Source organism: Cornus florida, unplaced genomic scaffold (assembly GCF_030987335.1).
Source record: "Cornus florida cultivar Cherokee Brave unplaced genomic scaffold, ASM3098733v1 CherokeeBrave_3.0.0_Hap2_Chr06, whole genome shotgun sequence".
Classification (NCBI taxonomy): Eukaryota; Viridiplantae; Streptophyta; class Magnoliopsida; order Cornales; family Cornaceae; genus Cornus; species Cornus florida.
The window spans coordinates 73478215-73489049 of NW_026775576.1; the positions used below are offsets into that span (position 1 = coordinate 73478215).

Here is a 10835-nt window from a genome sequence, read left to right on the forward strand (position 1 = left end):
TTTCGATGGTCAATTCCATGCAGCCACTACTTTTCTAGGCTCACTTTAACTTGATTTAGCTGGTAACAAACTCAGCAGTGAAATCCCAGCCTCCCTCAATGGTCTACTAGATTTTAATTCCTTCAACATTTCATATAACATATTTGGTCCTATTCGTTTCTCGGTAATGTTCAGCTATGTGGGTACAGCACTAAAGCCCCATCTTGGGAACAATCAACCTGATCAGGAAAAGAAGTGCATCACAAACAAATGATGCTCGTGCTGCAGGGACGGCTTTTGGGGGTAAGGGGTGAAAAGATGGTCTTATTATGGTAGCTGTTAAGTCAGGAACATTTGGCATTATCAGCTTAAAATCTATCCACAGTAAATTGCTTCAAACACCATCAATGGACTAATAAAGGCTTAATATCTCCATCACTGTAACCTCAAGATTAGTATTACTTTTGCAATATTTGTAAATGGTGACAAATATGAATTCAACTTCCTCCATTGTAATGAAACCTTTCTAATGGAGTTTGAGCTCTATTAAGGCTGAAGCCAGTAGCTTAGAAGGTTTGCTCTGTATCTTTCGGCCTGGTGACCTGCCTGATGTGGGCGTCTCTAATTATATGGGAGCAGTACGGCCAAAATGCATATATGATGCATGTAACTTTCTGGAGTTCGAGCTCTAGCCGATGCAGGGCTTCTGCAGTTCGCTAAAGACCGTCTATAGAGAATCTTCTAAGAAAATGTGGATTTATTGGATCTGCTACACTTGTGCTGGTAATGGTGAGAATCTTTTAAGAAAATGTCGATTTGTTGCTTAGCACTGAATCAATCATTTCATTCCATTGTTATAGAGCCTTAGAATGATATATAGTTCAGATTTAGGCCTCCAGCTCCGAATCGCTTCTTAGCCATCACCCACAAATACGAATGATACAAGGGACGCAACTCCTTGACAATGAAAGTTCGTGTTGGGATTTCTGTGTAGTATATTAATACATTTTTGTAGGGTTATTTTCTCAATCCGAGAGTTTGAATTTAACTGGTTCACCAAGTGTTAATGGACCAGGACTACCTAATAATTTCTCATGACAATGAACTTCCCGGTTCATCCTTCAATTTTTTCTTGCTTCTAGACTCAATAATAGTTTCAACTCGTTCTTTGGTTCGATCCCAGTAGCCTGTCAGCTGGCCTCTGCTTGTCGTGCTTGCCCATCTTTTCTTGAGGGGAATCCATTTAAATGAGCTGTAATTGCTTCAGTGAGTGTGGAAAGGTATCATTGCATGATTTCCTAGATTCCTTCAAGCAAAATATAAAGGTTTGGTTTCAAAAGATATGGTTGAGATGGTGTTTAATCTGGACTTGAATCATGGGCTTACATGGCTGAAACAGTTGGGTTGAAGTATTTGGATCTAGAAAGGAATGAGTCTGGCCTGTTTAAGCTTGATCCATGTTTTGAGGGCTGGGGTAATAGGTTCTGGTCCACACTAAGTGCTAATCGTAGCTGATGGGCTTGGTCTACTTTTTAGTGTAGAAGGCCCACTGACTTTGGTCTTGAAAGATGGCACACGCTACATAATTATTCTCAACGGGTGTTGTTCTCTCACTTCAGAAGCCATTCTATTCCGGCTCCCACTTTTTATGATTTAAATTTTGTCACATTTGTACTCCCGGCTATAAGGCCACAGGTGACTACAAAATTATAGTGCCAGCTCAATCAGTGATCGAAGCACCACAACAAGTCCATTACTCTCTGCCCAAAAAAGAAAAAAGATCTATTTTAAGAATTTATGAGTTACAGTTTCTCAAAAGAGATTTTCTTATTTGAGACAGAAGAAGTACAATAGAAATGCTAAAAGCCTAACCACCAACAACATTTGAATAGCAAAAACATATCATCTTCTCCGAGTGAACCAGCCATTAGTAGAAAGACTTCGTATGAATTTATTAGTTAGAATGTGACCCAAATAAGACTATATAAATATATGAGTGTCACTTAATCTAATTATAGGTTTTTTGTTTTTAGTGATAAAAATAGATTGAATTAATCTTTTTACATTCTCTCCAATTTTTTAATTGAACTGAATTAAGTAATCATTAAACTCTCTCTCTCTTTTCCCACCTCATTTTTATTTTTTTATTTTTTATTCTTCTAACTTATTATTGTATATGTTATTTTATTGTATTTTATTTTTACTCATTTTTATTAGTATAAAGATTCAAAAGTGTATCGACTTAATTAATATCATTTAACCACCAAAGGCTAGTGGTACTTTTTCCCATTTTAAATAGAAATTTGAAAGTCATGCGAAGTGAGTGTGTTTCTTATCTATTAAAAAATATATATTAATATTATTTATTTTAAGTATTAAAATATTTTTAAAAATTAGATTTTCAACCACCACTACCCCTCACTGATAAAACATAACTTCAATTTATGGGTGTCACCTTTATTTATAATTTATCAATTTGGAAATCATATATTTAATATCCTTGTAGATGAATTTGGAAATCTCCTCCTCAATATATTGAAAACATACTTGTATACTAATAACATTTTCACTTGCCGCATACACTTCCACTTCTAAGCACCGCACCCACTGCTTACCTTATATACAGACATTAGCACAAAGATGCAATATAAGTAATGGCTAAATACAACATTATTCCAAAACATCCCACATATTCATGAAATTTATAAATAAAAAAAAGATCTCTACTCTACAATGTTCTAATCTATCCACTTTTATAAACTAACCAATGTTTTAGAATCCTCCTCTCTACAGCACTCTACAATTTCCAACACAAATGTGGAAGACTCTAAAATTTAAATCTCCACATATGTCATGCAGACCGTCAGCACTCGCATGGCGCATTCGAGGTCCCAACCTACCTCCATCTTGGTCATCTTGGTGAGGCGCACCTACTTAGGATAGACCCTCAAACTTATCCGATGCTGATAATAATTTTAATACATTGCTACAATGAAATTTATTAAAAAGAGTAATGCTATCAACAAGAGCCTTTCAAGAGACATATTTTCTCTATATTTAACTATTTTATTGAGACATTTTTTAAAATTCGTCAAAAAAATTTCCTTTCTATCTTATTATATTTACATATATATCATACTTTATATATATAATTTGGGACAACTCCGCATAAGACTAGTACACGATATAGACTGGGCCTGGGAGCATGCATTGGAAGATTTTATATTAGCGGCCTAGTGGACCGTTAACATCTGTTCTAAGACGATCATATTACTTTAGCACCGTCGCTAACAAAACACGCATTTAACCCTTTTTTTTTCATCTTAAGTTACTGTTATACTTTAGCTTATATCACTATATCAAATTATATTTACTTTTATAGTTGTGTAACTGCATAATAGTTTCATCAAATGTCGTTTATATTATTCAAATTTGAAAGTGTAAATTATCCAAAAATGTTAAATTGCAAAATCTTGTATTCTGAATACATGTTGTACAATGGAAAATTCTTGAAAATGTGAATAAACTAAATGCATTTTTTTTTTTTAAATATGTTCTTAGCAATAACAAAAGATGAGTAAAGTAACCCCTCTTAATTAACGCTCATAAACACTATTAAATTTGTGAAAACTAACGATAAGGTTGTTTGATAAGGTTGTTTTATTGTAACTCAAAAGTTAAATACCACATATATAGATGGAGCGAGAGAGAAAAAAACAAAATAGGACATTGATAAAACAAGAGTACCTCAAAAAATAGTAATATAATGTAGCGTGTGTGTATATATTTGCTCATTTTATCCACAGTATCATGAATTCAATCACTAATTTGGAGCAAAAGTTAGATGCTTTTTTTCCCCAAAATTTATATTATTTTTCTAAATAATCCATATAATAAATCTATTTTAAATTTGCATTAGAATCATATTCTTCTAAGAAAAATAATTATAAATGTCGATGTTTTTCCCAATTGTATCTAATTAGAAATTCAAATTTTAAGACAAATATGAGCATGTCCCTAATTTCACAGACAAATATTAAAAATAAAAAAATGGCACTGTGACAACTAAATCTCTTTCTAAAAATGTGTAATATTTCCAACAAAGATGCAAAAGAATGTAATCTTTAAAGAAACTACAAAATGAAACAAAAATCTCCTTTTATTTTACTTCACCCCATGTTGATGATGCTCAAATTATAGTTAGCATAATGCTACTTCGAAGAAATTTTGTTTAGAAAGAGCTGGTTGTTATTTAAAGAAAATATTGTAAAGCTGGTCAAAGGAAAGAGTTGAACCAGTGATCTCCACTTCATGAAGGTCGTTTCTTTATTCTTATGCATTTTTGTTATATGATATGAGGCATTATCCTCATCAGGAATGAAAAAGGACCAACTAAAAGCTGACAAGTGTTTCATGTGTTCTTTCGTAAGTGTGTGTGTGTGTTTGTGTTTTTTTTTTTCCAGGTCTTTTGATGTCACACATCTCTTGGGGTAGAGGTTTGATGACATTTACATATGTAGACATACGGGATATTGTAGAGGGCATCTCCTAACTGTGTGTAGACGGTGCGTTTTGAGCAAAACCAAAATCACAGAGGAGTTTACAAACAAAACCATAAGCACCGAGAGAAGAGTTTACAAGCCCCAACTATCTAGGTCAAATTTAACAATATGGATGATTTTGCACAATCCTTTAAATGCTGAGGCATTTACAATGACATATATGTGTATATATATATATATATTTCAGACTTTGGCCCTTAGAATGAAATACAGTTCAGACATTCGCCTTTAGCTCCAAGTGACTTTAGAGCCACCACCCATAAGTAAGATACACACTACGTTTCAGGCTTTGGGGTTCTATCCAACCTGAGGGATTCAATTCCCCACCAATGGGCTTTCCTGTTCATCTTCAATTCTTTCTTGTCCTCAGCCTCAGACGATAGATTTCAAGTTACTTACCGCCGGACTATCCCAGGTAGTTTTGCAAACTTGCAAAGCTTCTGAGGCTCAATATTCGTTTTAACTCGTTATCTTGGTCAATCCCAAGCATGATCATTATTCCTTTTCTGGAACCATTCCTACTACTGGAAATTTGACTTAGCTCAAAGAGTTTTCCCTTATATCACTATCAAATCAGTAGCACAAATACCAAATAATATATGAATTTCCCACCTCTTTTCCAGGCAAGCAACAATGATATAGAAAGTTTTGTAGTCCTAAAAAATGCATTTGATTTTTCTGATAATGCTGTCAACAAAAGCTTATTTACACGTATCTCTAATATATAATCACTTTCTGTTATGAATTTGGAGGGGCAATTACCGTGATATGTAAAGAATCCACAGAAACTCCGAGCAACCTACAAAGGCTATTAGTTCTCCAATTCGAGGGAAATCTATTTCAATGGTCGGTTCCATGTAACCACTACTTTTCTAGGCTCACTTAACTTGATTTAGCTGGTAACACCAAACTCAGCAGTGAAATCCCAGCCTCCGTCAGTGGTCTACCAGATCTTAATTCCTTCAACATTTCATATAACATGTGGTCCTATTCGTTTCTGGGTAATGTTCAGCTATGTGGGTACAGTACTTAAGCCCCATGTCCTTGCATAGCACCTTCTCTAGTTATCCCAGCCCCATCCTGGGAACAACCAACTTGATCAGGAAAAGAAGTGCATCAAAAACAAATGATGGTCATGCAGCAGGGGCGGCTTTTGGAGTAAGGGGTGAAAAGATGGTCTTATTATTGCCATATAGTCAGGTGCTAGCTGCTTAGTCAGGAACATTTGGCATTATTATCTTAAAATCTATCCACACTAGATCACTTCAAACACCATCAATGGACTAATAAAGGCTTAAAATCTCCATCACTGCAACCTTAATATTAGTATTAATTTTTTAATATGTGCAAGTGGTGACAAATATGAATTCAACTTCCTCCATTGTACTTAATTGTAATGAAAACTTTCTAATGCAGTTCGAGCTCTATTAAGGGGCCGATAGCTTAGAAGGTTTGTTCTGTATCTTCGGCCAGGGGACCTGACTGATGTGGTCCTCTCTAATTATATGGGGCAGTACAGCCAAAATGCATGTACGATGGATGCTTCTTAACTTGGTCATGTTGGGGAACCTGATGCAGGGCTTCGGGAGTTCTCTAAAGGCCGTCAGCCAGAGAAATATAAGAAGGGCCAATCACTTGTATTATAAATCTAGCAATAAATTACCACCATTTCTATGATAAATAAAATAGTCGAATTGCAGAAATTATTTAAATAGAACTAAATAAAACATTGGAGGGTTCAACTTGAAAGCGCAACATATTTCACAGATCTATAACTCTGTTGGATATGGATCCAAAGAATAGTAACCAATTTACCTTTCTCTCTAACACACTGAAATCACTCTCTTCCATAATTGTGGAGGTGATTGCCAAAGACAGTAGTCTATCATCATTGGAGAGCGCGATCTATCTATTTTGCCTCAATTGCCGCTGGAAAACAGAAAATTTTGTTAAACAACAAAATCTCCTACACAATATTATAATCCCTTTTTACCAAAATAATAACAACATAAGAATAATAAACTAGAAAAACTCTTTTCCCCCAATTATGCATGTTTTACATAATATATAGCTCAAATTGGTGACCATGGTGTGCAAGGGAGGGTAAGACTGGTCATTTTCATACTTTCAAGTCAACTATTGCCTACTGGTACTCTGGCAAACAGTAAAATAATATATAAATTGAAAATACTTACTCTAGGTCCATGATCGGCTGCCTGGGGCCGCCTATTGGTCCTTCTGTCTGATTCCTGTATCATCTCTGGACTATCAAGCTTATAAAATGTCTGCAGAGCCCTCACAACAAAAGGGCGTACTATATTTACTTCCATTGCTGATAGATTTTTAAGCTGCAATGTCAAATTTAAGAATTCAAAATCCTATAATAGAAAATTATTATAAATAATAATAATAACAACATAAAATAAGATTTTTTTATCTGCTTCTGTCATGAGGATTTTTACAGCCTCATTCTGGATCATTACTAGCAAGAAAATAAAATTTGGTAAAACAAATATGATGGAAACAATAAACAACAAAAACAATAACACGAAAAGCAAAAAAGTTCTTCACCCGTCATATACTTTGTGGGCAAGCAGAAGAGAACACCCACTTGAGATATTTTACTTGAACATACAGGCCATTTATTGCTGTAGTCATGCAGTACATTTATTAAAATACCAGACATCAGCATAAATAATTATTTAGATCCTAAAATCACTGACTATAGTTGATTCTGAACAGAGGTTGTAATGGAGGGAGAAATATCTGAATGTTCACGTACTAAAAAGGAAAATCATCCAGGTTTAAGCGAAATCTGTGGTTTGCTGGTGATTGCGAGTATCTGGAGATTACATTGTAGCATTGAATCTAATATCTAAAGGATGCCTAGTTGGAACAGTTCCCGTTACCAAAAAAAAAAGAGAGAGAGAGAGATAGAGAGAAAAGAAAAGGAAAGGAAAAGCATTGTCTCTGAAACAGACAAGATTCCACTTTGAAACTAATATATTAAAACAAGCTATTATTTCTTCCTAGAACAGACATGCCGGTTTTTATTTTCATTAAATGATGTGCCTGATAAACGCATACTTATAAGTTATGGCAGTGAATAGCAATAAATTTGTAAGGGAGAACATAAGTATACCTTTAAGGCATGTGTACGCTCAGAGATTATCTCCAAGCCAGTCCCAATTTTGTGAAATCTTACATCCTTGATGTCCTCAACAAGAGACTTTACCTACGAGAAATATTTACATCAAAGTCATTGTAGAAATCCAAATGCATGAATAAATAAGACTAGAAGCATCTCCAAACTTACCATATAAATGTCAGGAATGTCGTCTCGAGCACTATATCAACAAAAAAGTTACCATCAAATATGAATGCCCTCAGAAGGTAAAGTAGAAACAAAATGATATGTTAGACTACTTACTGGTCAAACAGAAGCCTCGAGATTTCTACATAATGAAATGGTAGTGGCTGAAGAAACCTTTCAGAGTCCCGCTCTGCTTCTAAAACCTGTGTCAACTTTTCTAGTTGACAAAGCATAAATAAGAAGGGAAGATTAATCTTAATTAAATTCCTATGAAGTACCTCAAAAATTAAAAGTCATATGAGATATTTAATTATAAATAAATTTTATAGTGCTTATTGAATAATCCAACACTGAGGATACTGAATTATTTTGTTCACTCGAGGATTATGTTTTGGCAAACACTGTGCAAGCACTGCATGGAGAGAAGATTATTCGTCTGTCATACCAAAATACATGACATGGTGGATAGATGCAAGAGCGATACGTCTGCACAGCTCAAAAGAAACACAACCTTAATAGCATAAACCACTCCCATTGTAAATCCTAATGGCAATTTGATCAAAGTTAAAGATAAATTTTCTGGTTCATGATTTCATACCAATTTCCAGTCTTAAAAAGTTAAGGTATAAAAACGCTGAGCAAGGTCTCATCAATAATAAATACTACCATCCATCCCATGTCCCTACCAGAAGTTCAACCAAATTATAAGCTCACTGCAAAATGTATGACTATTATAGCATCAAACTGAATACGTCACTGAAATTATTTTAGCATGTGCAGCAAAGGCATTATATGCCACGGAAATAAATGTGAACATGGCTCATATTATCATTTTCTATCATATAGTTTATTGTCTACTCTCACTATATACAAAATTTGGATTTACCCTAGTTGAGCATGAAGATTCACGACCATATGGACATAGGCACTCTTTAATATTCTTAATAATTTTTTGTACTATACAGAACCACGTTTAAATAAAAATTAATAGACTGTTTGGACTTTTATAGTAGTCTGGTGGATTCAAGAACAACAAATTGTTAAAATTTTTGAAACATGTTATATTTTTTCAAAAAAAAATTGAGTGAAGTGAGCCTACATGTGTATAATTTGAGCACCCCATATCAATATGACTCAAACAAATTTTAATAACTAATATATTCTTTTAGGTTATTAAAGGACTTCAGATTTAACAGACAACTAAATTAGACATGTAGCAAAAAATTATTCAGTTAAACCCAAAGGAAATGAGTTTAGAATTAGAGATTTTACTTATGCTAAAAAAAAAAAAAAAAAAGGGTTTTATCCAAAAACACAAACTCACCTACTGACATCCAATCTGGAGGTCTAATTGTGCATTTCCCTCTCCTCTTCAAGGCCACAGCGAGCCAAAGAGGTACTTGAGTAGCTATCTGTGGACGAAAAGGGCCAAAATCCCCCTATGAATTGAGACAATTTAAAACACATCAATTCATATAACCACACAAAAATATACATTCATCTACACACACACACACATATATATACATATAACGAGGTAGGTTAAAAGTGGAGAAGAGTACAGAGATAAAATTGAGAGGGTCCATTCTCATGTTCGGGACAATCTCGACCAGTTCATCTTCGGCAAGAAACTCCAACTGCGTCACGGAAATTTCAAGATCAATACTTGTACGATCCAACACAACATTTCAGCATACCCATAGAAACAGGTAAAATGAAGAAAATATGTGAAATTTTCATGATATACTGATCTTAACAGATAAATAAAAATTAAAAGAATATGAACGATACATATATATACATATAGAGAGAGAGAGGGACCTCAGCGGCTGAAAATGCTGAGCCATGAGGGTCAGATTGGCTGGCCATATCTGGAAATTCGAACAGATCTGGTGCTAATTAGGCTGAATTGCGACTGCAGGGATACGAGTTGATCAATTTGACAACAACAAAGAGAGAAATTGCGAATGTGTGGAGAAAATTTCAGATGAATCGGAGTAACAGCGACTGTGAGTTGGTAAGCCCTAGTATCTGATGGCGGGAATATAGTGTGTTTCGCTCATTTCAGAAGAAAATTTTAAGTAGTGTGGGTCAGTGTCGCCTGTTTCATAATTAATTTTTAATAATTTGCGCCCAAAACAACAGGGTGATTGTCCGCGAAAACTATTGACCGCGTTTGGATAAGAAAGCATTTGAATATAATGAAATTTATGGGAACCTTTTTTTTTCTTTAAAATATAATGAAATTTATGAGAACCTTTTTTTCTTTGAAATTTACCATAACTTTTTTGTTTGGTCCAAATAGGAAATGGCAAAGAAAATAAATTTTTTGAACACTAGAAATTTAAGAAAAAATAATTTTCTATAAATAACTAAATTTTTATTAAAAAAAGAAGAAAGCAAAAAAATTTTGAACACTTTAAACTAAAAATATTTTTTTTCTTCGTAATTGACTCACACGCCTGTGACCGGATGTGTCGCCGCACCACAATCAAGTTTGGAGAGTATTCATTAAGACGAGAGCCAAGAGTTTTACATTTATAGAAGCCACTACTACCTTTTACTATAAATATAGTTAGGGCGAGTAGGGATCGTCCCAAGGGATTGTGAGGGTCGAACAAGGTTGTGGAATTGCTATTAGGGATTGTGAGGGTCGAACAAGGTTGTGGAATTGCTATTAGGGCTAGTAGGTCGAGTAATCAAATAATTGGTTGGTTGGTTGATTAGACTAGAGAGCAACTAAATAAAACTAAGTGATAACAAAAGAATGCAATTAAGAGTAAGTAAGAGAGAGAAGAGTCTTGGAGTTTAGAGATCACCACCAAGCAATGCATTTCTATACCATTGACAAGTGACTAATGAGGTCGAACAAGGTTGTGGTGTGTTGCAATATTGGTGTGTGTGTGTGTGTGTGTGGTTGATTCAACAAGTAAGGATAACTAGTTAAGCATGTATTGTCTAAACATCATGTGAAATACATA

The 10835-nt window shown here is 34.4% G+C and overlaps 1 protein-coding gene across 1 annotated transcript; it reads right to left on the reverse strand.

The window, feature by feature from the left end:
• Window positions 1-6209: 6209 nt before the first annotated feature.
• On the reverse strand, window positions 6210-9975 carry LOC132312052 (DNA replication complex GINS protein PSF2). Its single transcript, XM_059810271.1, has 8 exons — window positions 9676-9975; window positions 9417-9491; window positions 9179-9293; window positions 7972-8071; window positions 7858-7888; window positions 7684-7776; window positions 6737-6889; window positions 6210-6470 (listed from the first exon to the last, which is right to left on the reverse strand). Exons 1-8 carry the CDS (start codon window positions 9721-9723, stop codon window positions 6447-6449), a joined length of 639 nt encoding a protein of 212 aa, XP_059666254.1. The 5' UTR covers window positions 9724-9975; the 3' UTR covers window positions 6210-6446.
• Window positions 9976-10835: the final 860 nt, after the last annotated feature.